This window comes from Malaclemys terrapin, chromosome 12 (assembly GCF_027887155.1).
Source record: "Malaclemys terrapin pileata isolate rMalTer1 chromosome 12, rMalTer1.hap1, whole genome shotgun sequence".
Lineage (NCBI taxonomy): Eukaryota > Metazoa > Chordata > Testudines > Emydidae > Malaclemys > Malaclemys terrapin.
The window spans coordinates 9,257,969-9,270,408 of NC_071516.1; the positions used below are offsets into that span (position 1 = coordinate 9,257,969).

The 12,440-nt window shown below is 41.9% G+C and overlaps 1 protein-coding gene across 1 annotated transcript in view; it reads right to left on the reverse strand.

Moving 5' to 3' along the window:
- CDH4 (cadherin 4) overlaps window positions 1-12,440 on the reverse strand; it is a 667,107-nt gene that overhangs the window by 236,826 nt on the left and 417,841 nt on the right. The window contains exon 4 of the mRNA XM_054046370.1: window positions 263-439. Within this exon, the coding sequence (XP_053902345.1) occupies window positions 263-439 (177 nt within the window). The remainder of the gene's footprint in view (window positions 1-262; window positions 440-12,440) is intronic.

Below are 12,440 nucleotides of genomic sequence, written 5' to 3' on the forward strand. Positions count from 1 at the left end.
AGTGGAGCCAATTTCTCCCCCCAGGATTAGCTAGAAGGAGGTGATTAAACTCCATCTGAGTTGGATTTGAGGGGAGGGAAGACTTGTATTTGCTTCAGATCGTAAGTGCTTTACCTCCAGGAGAGACGTTGGCTCAGGAAGAGAGAGAAATGAGGCTGTGTTTGATGCCAGTTCTCCCATGCTACAGACTTGGAGTGCACCTGTTATTGTACCAGACCAACCACATTATTATTATTATTATTCTTTCAATAGTTGCACTTACCCTAACCAGCTGCTGAGGGAAGGGCCCTCTTGAGTTTTCTGGCACATTGATTGGTGGGATGACCCAGTCTCTCTTTTGCCTTCTCAGCCCGTTAGAGTTCTGGGGCTGGCGCCACGGTATTAATGTGTCACTCGGTTGCGGTGCAAGATCTGTAGATGCATTTTTCTTCCCTTTTTGCTGTTTTGGCGGAAAAAGAAAGCAAGATGCAGTTAATTCTTTCCAAGTGGGAAAAAAAAAATCACCCCTTGGGACTATTGCCACGGTGATGCTTGCTTGCATGGAATGTTAATGCGTCGCTGTAAAAATTATTGTTATTAAAATGAAGTAAACATTTCTGCATCACAGAGGCATAATAGACTTTATTGGCATCTTTGCTGCCACTTCATTTTCAATAATGTATAGAATGGTCATTACCAAATCAAACTGCTTTCCAGAATATATTGTCTTCATTATACCAATTGCAGAAAGCTTTATGAGTGTCTTGGATAAAGAAGTCTGCAATTTTTGAGTAAATATAATCTACTGGGAAAACAAAAAAACAAAAATAACAAAACTCCACAAGGATGTTTTAACTCCATTGTACAACGTTAAGCTGCTCATTGGCTTTAAGAGAGTACCAATACCTTTTAGTATATGGTTTTGTGGAAGTAAGCTGCCTGTCCTAACTAATCAGGCCTAGACAATTCTTCTGCTCTGGTGTTGAAAAGGTTAATTATCACAGATCCTTCATTCTGTACATAAAATAACGTTTTTTAAACAGAACTTGATTTGGAATATATACATATGCCTTCAGTGAAGGTGTATGCGAAAAGTTGTAATATTTCACAGCCTGTAAATCATTTTCTTTTTCAGTGCGTGTGGAGGTTCTCAAGGTTTTGTGAGGGGTATTTTGTTTTATTGCAGGTTTTTGTAAAGACAAAAGGTAGCTGAGATAAAGATTGAAGAATTTTGCATTTGGCCAATTTAGGAAAATTACTGATTTTCCTCCCGGCAAACATTGGCTTTTTATTTATTTATTTTTACAGAAAATGCCATTGCCATTGGTGAAGTAGGTGGAATCACACCTGAGCGTTACAAATTCTCATTAAAATCACAGAGGGTCCATATGTGGATGTTTGTGGAGACAAAAATGATAGTTTCCCAAGCTTCTCAATCTTTTTGCCATTCTGCAAAAAATCAAATTGTAGAAAAATTATTAGAGCCAGGAAAGTGTGTGAGTTTTGAAAACAAAGTAAAGAGCTTTGTTATCTTGTGCATCCAGCTATTTTCTATAACAGGGGTCGGCAACCTTTGGCCCACGGCCCGCCAGGGTAAGCACGCTGGTGGGCCGGTTTGTTTACCTGCCGCGTCTGCAGGTTTGGCCGATCGCAGCTCCCACTGGCCGCAGTTTGCTGTTCCAGGTCAATGGGGGCGGCGGGAAGTGGTGGCCAGCACATCCCTCGGCCCGTGCCGCTTCCCGCCGCCCCCATTGGCCTGGAGCAGTGAACTGCGGCCAGTGGGAGCCGCGATCGGCTGAACCTGCGGACACAGCAGGTAAACAAACCGGCCCGCAGGCCAAAGGTTGCCGATCCTTGACTCAGGCCCAATCCTATAAACATGCACATGCTTAACTTTAAGCACATAAGCAGCCTCACTGACTTCAGTGGGACTAATTACATGCAAAAAGTTAAGCAAATGCTTAAGTGCCTTGTTGGACTGGGGCCGCAGAATATATTTACACATTAGTGTTGAGTAGCACAATAATTTTACTCCTGCCACAAAAGTTACATTGATCGGTTTACTTAATTTTCCTCACTGTGGGATGCTGCAGGGAATAAGATATATAGGGAAAGATTATAATTAATTAATTATGTGGGCAAATTAAATTATTTAGACATCACACTACTTGATTTACAGGTGCACAGTGAGTTGGATTTGCACCTGCAAGTCACTGCTGGCTTAAAAAATATGAGTGCAAATTTGGATGATGCAAATAGTGCCTAAAAATAGGTTACCATTTTAAAATCTGGGTGGATACTGACCTTGGCTGTGATGCTGTATTCCTTGTGCACCCAAAATGCCCACTGACCTCAATGATGTTTGATGTATTTGAGAGAAATTTGGAAAAAATGTTTAGCACAAACCTTAATGATGAGCTAATTTTTCAAAATATTTAGCCCATTTTCCTTCAAAAAATTTCAGCGTGAGAAAATTTTCAACCAACTCTAACACTAATCCTGGTAACTATAGTGATCAGCCTTAGGACCTGACATGGCCATGGTTTTGTATGCCTTTACTCAAAAGCACCACCACTATTGTAGCATCAGTACTTTGCCGATCACTACTGGGATACATTTGGAAGAGCACTAACTTTAGCAAGTGATGAATAAGGAAACAGCATAATAGTATGGCTCTTGGAGGCACTTCCAGTATGTTTTAGGACAGGGGTCAGCAACGTTTGGCACGCGGCTCACCAGGGTAAGCACTCTGGTGGGCCGGGCCAGTTTATTTACCTGCTGACATGGCAGGTTCAGCCGATCGCGGCCCCCACTCTCCGCGGTTCGCCATCCCGGGTCAATGGGGGCGGCAGGAAGCGGCACGGGAGAGGGATGTGCTGGCTGCGGCTTCCCGCTGTCCCCATTGGCCCTGGACGGCGAACCACGGCCAGTGGGGACCGTGATTGGCCGAACCTGTCCCGTCAGCAGGTAAATAAACTGGCCCGGCCTGCCAGGGTGCTTACCCTGGTGAGCCGCGTGCCAAACGTTGCCCACCCCTGTTTTAGGATAAAGTAGGTGCTTTTGACATTACCACTAGTAAACCATTCATGAAGTACAATATTTCCGATAGGGTCCCTTCTACTTTAGCACCACAGATGCTTTCCCTAAACCACTGATAAGAGGCAGTATTAAATAAAGAAAATATTCAGAAATGTGTGTCTTTAGAATAGGCCTATCAGATGCTAGCTATGGGGAAGTCTATACTTCTTTTTTTTTTTTTAATTTTTAATTGGTTTGCAGTTCCCAAGCGGGGTTCCTCTGAGGAGCAGGTATTTGGATCAGTTTACATAATTGGCATGTGAGTGTGGGGACAGATTATGAAGGAACGGTCAAATAATTTGTGCTCTGCTGAGTTCACACAGTGGAACGCGTCTGAACTAAAGACAGACTTGAGAATTAACACGAATCCCAAAGCTCTGTGTATACTGAAATAATTAGTGTCAGCTCGGCAAGGCAGTACCAGCCTTTTTAGTCTTTGCTGGCAGGTGACTAGACAGTGACTAGCTTCCTTGTTGCCCTGATGATGTTTTCCTACATTAGAATACATTGTTGACATGCCTCTGAATTTGCTATGCGGAATTTCAAAAAGGGCCTCACAACAACAATCTTATTTATAAAAACCCAACAACTCTTTTTCATCTTCATTTGTTGATGTGTTCTAACGGCCTTAATTTCTCTTGTGTTGTTTAAATAAGTTGAACATGTTTTTCTGCTGTTTCAAAAACTGTGAGACAAATGTTGTAACAAAGTCTGGTGAGAATGAATGCCAGACCTGTTCATTCTTCTGACTGAAATATCTAAGAATTTCTCAGGAATAGCAACAACGATCAATTATAAACGCCAGCAATCTATCATGTTCTTCTGAACGTGCAAGGATCTAATGCCCAACTCAAATGTGGAATGTAAATATGGAAGCTTAATTATACTAATTGCTAATCCAGCTCACAATTTCATTTTTTCGCTGTGAAAGAGTTTTCGCTTAGCTTACTCCTTGGGCTCGGAGATATATGATCTATCTATCTAGATATTTACACAGGCCTCATTGTCATGGTATCTGAGCACCTCATGATCAGTAGTGTATGTATCCTCACAACATCCATGTAGAGATTCTGTTACTCCCATTTTACCTATGGAGAACGAAGGGACAGAGAGACTTGCCTGATGTCATGCAGGGAGTCTGTACCTGAGGAGGAACTTGAACACAGGTCTCCAAAGGCTGAAGCTAATGACCTAACCACTGGACCATCCTTCCTTTCTACTCTCTTAATACTGAGAGTTCCATTTTAATCTCCCCCCACCTCATTTTCTTTCAGGCCATATTCTGAGCCTGGCTCTCTGTTCTACCTGAACTGCATTTGTTGCAGGAAGAGGGGAAGGTGCGATGGTGGCTGCAATGTGGCTATTTGTACTATCAGCAGAATTTATGCTACTCTACACCAGGACCTGCTGCAAGGCAACAGCATTCCACCCACACTCCCTCCCCTTGCTACATTCCCTGGAGCAGGAGAAAGGGCCAGAATGGAATGCAGATTTGGGCCCTCTTGTCTTTTATTTATGTAGGGCCAAATTATGTTGAGGGCAGAGGACGCTGTACAGCTATAAACACAGGGAGAGACATTGCCTCAGGAGCTGTCTCCTCAGCGTGCGGGCCTCTCCTACAACCAACCAGCTCTGTGGTTCAGCGTGGATGGGATGTGTGGGGGCATCACTCCACTTTATCATCCTTTATGGAGTGATGTATACCTCGTGCAATCCCTGTGTTCCCCCAAAAGCAGGGACTATGCATGTCCCTAACCTTTGTGCTTGGGGTGCATATAGGCAAATGGTCACCTTGTACTCTCCCTACTCCCAGGCAATTGAATAAGGGACAGGCACAATGTGCCACTTACTTTGGGGCCTACATTTGCAACAGTATCATCTTTTCTCCTGCTGCTTCTCTACACACTTAGTGGATACAAACTCAGTGTGACATTTGCCTTTTGCAGATCATTACTCGGTAATCACTGGATCTATTTTAGCTGTTTATAGGGTCCCTAACAGGTTGGCATAAGTGGGATACCCCCTGGTGCATTTCAGACAGATTTAGGAGAATTCCCTGTATCATGACCATGCGAGCAATGAAAAGAGAGTCCTCTGGACTATATTTACACTGCACCTCATTCTGCAACAGGAAGGAAAACACATGCCAAACCAGGAATCTAATTCTACTTTCTGCCAGTGGTTTCTTTCCATCCTGGATGTTATGAGGTGGCATTTAAAATGTGTAGTGGTGTGGTCAAGCGCTGTACATTGAACAGTCAAATTAGGGCATCAGCAACACTTAGTCGATTAAAGGAAGCAATAAAGGAGGCACCGTAATTCAGTAACGGCACCTGTTTCCTTGGGACATTGATGAATCAGAGAAGTAGGTAGGAACAAAAGCTTGGAGTTGGACCAAAGCCCTTGAGTCAAAGAAAGGACACTGAAGACAAAGTATGGGGCCAAAGGAAAACTGTTGCAGGGCAGACTAGGCTGGAAAGCAAATTTGTTATAAATTCAGAATTAGTGTGATTTGGTGCCTTAATATTCACGTTTCAGCAATAACTGTACATACGTGTAGTTAGCACAAAGGTATCAGGGCAGATTTATTAAGAACTGCTCTGGAAAGGACTGTGACGTTAGCAATGTTATCTGTATTATTTAGATAGTAGGTTCTTTTGGGCAGAGACCATCTTTTTGTTCTGTGTTTGTATAAAGGAGTCCTTGCCCATGACTGGGGCTCCTAGAGCTACTGCACTACAAATAATCAAACAGGTAAATTTTTTGTTAATAAAGTAACATTTCTTCCCCTGAAAAGCCAAATACAAAAAAATAAATAAATCACATTTTCAGTATTCACTGTGCGCTCCCGTTATTTTAAAATGGAGCAATGGTTCCCCTTCTCTTCTAAAGGAAGGGCCAGAGTCCCACATCCTTACGCTGAGTAGCCCCTTAACTTTTCAAGCAGTCCTAGTAAAATCAGAGTGTTTGTGTAGCAAAGCTGCCATCCCAGCCCACCCCCTTGTGTTCACAGATAGCGCTGCAGCAACTTTTGCCTCAGTTTCCCCCACGGTGCTTTGTCCTACTTCAGTTGTAGGAGAGGCCTGGCCCTGCAACCAGACCACTTTACAGTGTCCAGCCCCTTGTGGGGCCTCAGAGCCTGTTACTAAAGTCCATCCAAAACTCTGAAAACAACCAAACCTTCAGCCCAGCCACCTCTTCCTCACAGACACACCTCAAATGCTGTAGTCTTTCCATGCCTCATCACAGGTTCCTATGCCTGAAACATCCCCAGTACCCAGGGGCTGGCATACTCCTCCCCTTTCTAAGCAGTTCAGGCAGGTGCCGCTCATCAGGTTTCCTGCCTCCAGTCAGACCCAGTTCATTCTGGGAGTAGCCTGTCTGCTCTTCTCCCCATTCTGAAGTTCAGCCTTCTTCCAGGCTGTTCCTAGAAAATAAGAACTCCCCACTTCCAACTGGGCTCACCCAGCTCTTTATGGAAAGCCCCCAGCACTCCCCCGCCTGAGTCTGATAACTAAGTTGAGCTACCTGGACCTCCAGCAGATGTGTGTATATGTGTGGGTGGGGGAGATAGTTGATCCATTACAGGCTAAACCCTTAAAGGGCCAGCCAGCCTGTGACAGTGCATAAAGGTGGCAGAATCTGGCCCTACATTTGTAACAAGGGGAAATGTCCTCTACATTCTGTGTTTTCCTTGCAGCATATTTACTGTTAATAGGTTTAGAAATTATCCCACAATATTTTCACTTTTAAAATATACTGTTACTTGTTAAGGGCTTGATCCAATGCCCATTGAAGTCAATGTGTGTCCTTCAATTGACGTCAATGGATACTGGGTAAAGTCCTACGTGCTAACAGGGTGCTCAGAACTGAATGAGATGCAGAAGGCAGTGTCCCTGCCTTCAATCTTTAATATTAGACAAACTCCTTTTGTTCCCAGGACAATCCATGTGTCAGCGCCTGGTCTCATTGAAGTCCATAACTGGAGCTTTGTTATTGACTTCAATGGGAGTAAGTCTGGGTCCCATGTTTCCTGGTTCATTCTCACCTTGAACTTAAATGAGTGTGGATGTATAGTCTTGTCTACACTAGGTGTTCTTCTGAACACTGGTATTTAATGCTCATGTAGACGAGACTCTAGGTGACTTCCAGATTTTAAAACTAATTTGTCTACACTATGGACATTACAGTGAGACAACTGTACAGCTGCAGCTGCGCCTCTGTAAGGTCTCCTGTGTGGCCACTCTATGCCAGTGGGAGAGAGCTCTCCTGCTGGCATAATTAAACCACCCCTAACGAGCGGCGGTAGCTATGTCAGCAGCAGAGTGTCTCCTGCTGACATTGCGCTATCCACACCTGTGCTTTTGTCAGTGAAAGTTTTGTCGGTCAGGGGTGTGTTTTTTCACACCCCTGACTGACAAAACTTTTACTGACAAAAGTGCTAATGTAGACAAAGTCTAAGCAAGTTTAGATGATGCTTCTTAAAACACCAGAGGTTCCTTGGAGCTCTGGCTTTACTGGGCTTCTGCCTGTCTATCTCCTGACTTAAAGAACTCAGAGATTCCTCATTTCCATTTTGCATTGTCTGCAAAGGCCAGGAGTACCCACTAGGCTGACGGCTGTGTTTAAATACTTGCTATTGTTAGTTTGTGGCTTGTCAAACTTTAATGGGTGGCCTGTTGTGCTAAGTGTAACTCCCATTTACAAAATAGACCTAAGAAGAAAATAACTCACATAAGATGAATGGCATTAGGGATTCCAATAACCACAATTACCATCTTAGATAGCAAAGAGAAAGCTGCACCACAATCTTTTCACTTGTCCACAAATAAAATCAGTGTGTGTGAAGTAACACCAGCTTTCACCTTCCGCTACACTTAGCAGTAACCAGTCCAGCCAGCTGGCACCTCTCCCCTTCCAGCCAACCTGTCTTTGATATCTGTCAGCCTCTGGCTACAGAGACATCTGGAAGTTATTATCCAGCAGAGCGTATCACAATCCCATTTACATAATATAATATAATATATTTTGTGTTCCTGCTTAGCTGAACATTTTGGATCGCACTAACATTTGGGTAAATAAGCCGCCATTCTCTGCATATAAATAATATTGTGTCTTAAAGTGTATTCTTTAAAGATTATTAATTTTATAGCAATCAGCCCTGGAAATGAAACATTTCCCATTCAGTGCTGAAATATATTACTCTTGCTTCGTGAATAAACAATAACCATGGTGGGAGGAGAGGGAAAAGTGTTTTCATTTCCAAAATATCAATATTATTTATGACTTGCTTGTGTTTTTCTGATTTGTTAGTCTTATTATTTTCATTGCCTCTTTATAGCTTTGGGTCAGACACATTTCAGAAGATAAATAATCTGTTTTTTTGTTTTGTTTTTATTGTCAAACCCAATATTTTACTGAGGTTAGATTTTTTTAAAAATAAATGACAAGTCTCTAGAGAACAATCTTCAATCCAGTCCTCCAACATATATCTCTTCTTCCTGCACACCAATACACATTTTGAAAGGTGGCACCATTTCCTTCCTCCCAGCATATTTATTTAAAAGTATTTATTCTGAAGCATTTTAGCTGGTTTCCATGGTAGCTATGGGAATGACAGCAGAAAATGCTATTTACCAAACCACAAAATAAAACAATGAAAATATATCTAAGTTCTTTAACAAAGAGAACACGAGAATGGTGCTGAATAAACATGTGCATGAATTCTGTTCTGAGGAGACAACAGTTTGCTGACATCAGTGATGGTAGCAGAGGAAGAATAAGGCCCTTTTCTCCAAAATACACCTTTTTTCTACTTTTGATCTTTTAGCAGAGAGAGTGATTTCATTTTGTGTTGTCACGCAGCATAATGAAAGGTTTTCAGAACAAAAGGAGAATTTATTTTAGGGTAATTGATTCTTTTGTATTTAGGTCATTGCTGAATTCGCCAAAGTTGAAGGCAGGGGGGGAAACGTGGTAGACGGATGACCCTTCTTATTTTAGACCTTCTTTTACTACAGTCAGTTTAGTTTAAGCTGTTGTGTTGGAACTGTGCAGGTGAGGAATCCAAAATCTGTTTTTCTCTGTTGTTTTCCTATCGGAAGTCTATTATGGCTACTTATCAGCCATATTTACAAATAGTTGTAAGCTCTGTGGTGAATTTAATCAAAGATAGCTTCACGTCACGTCCCATTAGCATCAAAGCATAAATTGCTATTCATGAATGATTTGTGTCAAAGTGCTCTGAAAACTGGCATTTTAGCAGCACGATGCTCCAATGTGCACAGTACTTCAGCAGGGGCATTAAATTAATGTGTTGCAGAGAAGCCACTAATTGACAATAAGACGTGATTTTGGCAGTGTATTTCCACTTTAAAGATAATGTACAGTGTTCAGATACAGAGAAGATCCCCCTCTGCTCCTAAAACTATATTAATAATTTCTGGGGCAAACAGGAATAGGAGGAACCAATCCAGCCCGGATATTTCAAGTGCCAAATCAAGCTGTTTGATCATTGCTATTTACAAAAGCGAACAGTGGAATCTGAGTATTTGTGACCTTTATCAAATCTGGCTACACACAGTCAAGAATGTTATGTTTGGTTAGGAACTCATTAAACAAAATTACCTCTCAGTTTATAGAAACCGTACAATTACAGTATAAAACATTTTTAATTAAATCAGCTAGTTAAGCAAAAATTTATTACTTTCTTTTTTTAATCTGTTAACAGTGTGGCTGTATAGAACAGATCACATTAGAGTCAATTAGTAAGAAAAATTGTCAGATTTGGCAAGTCACACAGACTTCCAGAACACATCAGCTGACAGACAGGAAAAAGTTTGAGCGAGATTCTAACAGAGCCATCTTCCCTTAACGGAGGAGATTGTGCCCTGCAAAATGCGCACACATGTATTATGCATGCCAAATCCATCACTGGCATGAGGAAACCAGTGCGCTTATGTGACCAAACCGTGCAACTGGCTGTATGCATGTACTGTTTGTGCTGTGCACAAATGCCTTGTGCATGCAAATGTAGGATTCTGCAGTCACAACAAGTGCGTGTGCATATTATGCATCTGGCGGGTTGGATAGGCTTTTGAAAATTTGGTTCCCTCTAACTAATAATGCAAATACAATCATCTTTGTGGAGATGCTTCTTAACACTGTACAAAAGCTTCTTAACACTGTAAACCAGTTTAGGAAAGAAAAGAAAGATGGATATCGGATACATCTGAAAGCACAAGAGAGAATTTTTAGGGAGGCAGAATGTCCCTCAGCCAATCTCCATGATTCAAACCCGCCCCCATCCAATGGCAGGAGTGGGCGGGACAAGTTTCATTACCTTGTTGCCGTGTGAGTTAGCCCATCCCCTGTGCATGGGGGAAGAGACTGGTATGGGAGGGAGGGAAAGAGAATGAAGCAGCATTTCCCCCATGTCCTATATACACATTCTGCGGCCCAGCGGGAGGGGAAAATACAGCAGTGTGTATAGCGCTACCCCCGCTTCTCCTGCTTGGGATCTTCCCCCTGTATTCTCCCCCGCCCCACCCAGAGAACAGAGAAAAGTGTGTTTCATTGCCCCCAGACTCATCAAAGGCACATCCTGGCTGGCAACGGCGTAAACAAGCCCTATTCTGAACAAATCTCTTCTTTCTTATTGAGGTATTTCAATCTTTTATATATGTGATCCAAGGGGTGGAAAACACTTTAGACAGCTAGCAAGGGTAAAACTCCACAGATGATAACGTAAGGGCTGTAACTCGGGAAAATAGCCTTAACAGTCAATTGGCACTGATTCCACAAGATTTTCATGTTCATGGTGTGTAGCAGCTGATTCTACATCTGGTTCCTGAAAGAATGCCAAAATGAGATAGGACGTAGCACAACGTAGGCAGGGCTTACGTGAGTATTGATTTTTTAGGCACCGATATCTCTACTTTTTTGCTTGTGCTGGTGCAAATGCATGTATTTGCAAGGTTTTAGTTGCACAATTTCCATTGACTTCACAAAATCCCTCTTCAGTTCTGAGAACTGGGGAGGACAGGGCAGGAAGACAATAGTATTTACAAAGAGAAAAACTGAAGTAAAAACAGATTTCTCCTTGGATAAGTTACTGACAGCAACAAGGGTTGCCATAACACTTCTTGTATCCCCAACCCCTTCTGCTGTGAACTCTCTTCTCTGTTTCCGTGATATCAATATTAATGTATAGAGTGATAATTACAGAAAAATTAAATACAGTAATGAAGAGAAAACAGTCTGTCACAACTGATTTCATGGGTTTCAGCACATATGTATAAGGGGGGGAAAAGTTCAGCTTGCCCTTTATGGGCCAAATCCTCAGCTGGTGAAAATCAACATAGATCCACTGACTTCAAAGAAGTGGGTGGAGAGGACTGGCATGATAGACAGCAATGAGGATCTCAGTAACTGCACTTTGTATAGACTGGAAGGGGAGGTGTGGAAGGCTAGGAAGTAGAGGGATATAGAATCATCCATAGTCTTTAGGAAGATTTCAGGGTGTGCACATATGAAACATGGGGTATTCTGAAGACTGATATCTTCAGCTCTATCACTGTTTACAAGCATATAGTTTTCATCCTTTGCATTTGGTTAATTGAATATGCATTTGATAGAAAAACATAGTACATGTTCTTAGCAAAGCCAACAATGCATAGCTAATTCCAGATAAGTAAAGCCAGCAAGCTGACTTTGTTTTCTTCTAGAATATTATCCCACTCAAGTTTATCTTTTCATAAATGCTGACGTGAGCTATAAGGGCCTAATATTAGTTCCATAAACAACAATTTCTTGTTTGCAAACTATACCCACAGGTCCCATTGACACTTTCAATTGCAACAACAGCCAGTCAGATGAGAACAGTGTGAAAAACTTTATCTTAGGTATTTACTGTTATGCTAGAATATCGCTCAGTTTCCTCTGGGGTAATTCAGCACTCCAGTGGGAAATATGTGACCTCATTTGCATTTTCTAATTGAATTGCTATCAGGTTTCCTGCAAGACTGAACAAAAAAAAAAGTTCCTACAGTTACTAACACCACTTGTACTCACCAGAAAAAAGTTTATCTTCAAGTAGTTGCTAAGAAAAAAAAATTCTCTATGGCTCATAAAATGGGTTTTATACTTACCCTGACTTTTATCATAATCTAATGAAACTTAGATTCTGTAGTTAAAAGCCTTGTATTACAGTGGTGAACACTGAAAATTTGTCAGGCCAGAGATGCCTAGGATAAATAGCTGTTACCTCATGTTTATGCAGCATTCCTTATCGATCCTTCAAGAATGAGGTTATGTTATCTCTAAGGTAATTAGCAAATTTTATGGGTGTAAAACAAATGAGAGGAAACAGAGCCATAGTGTAA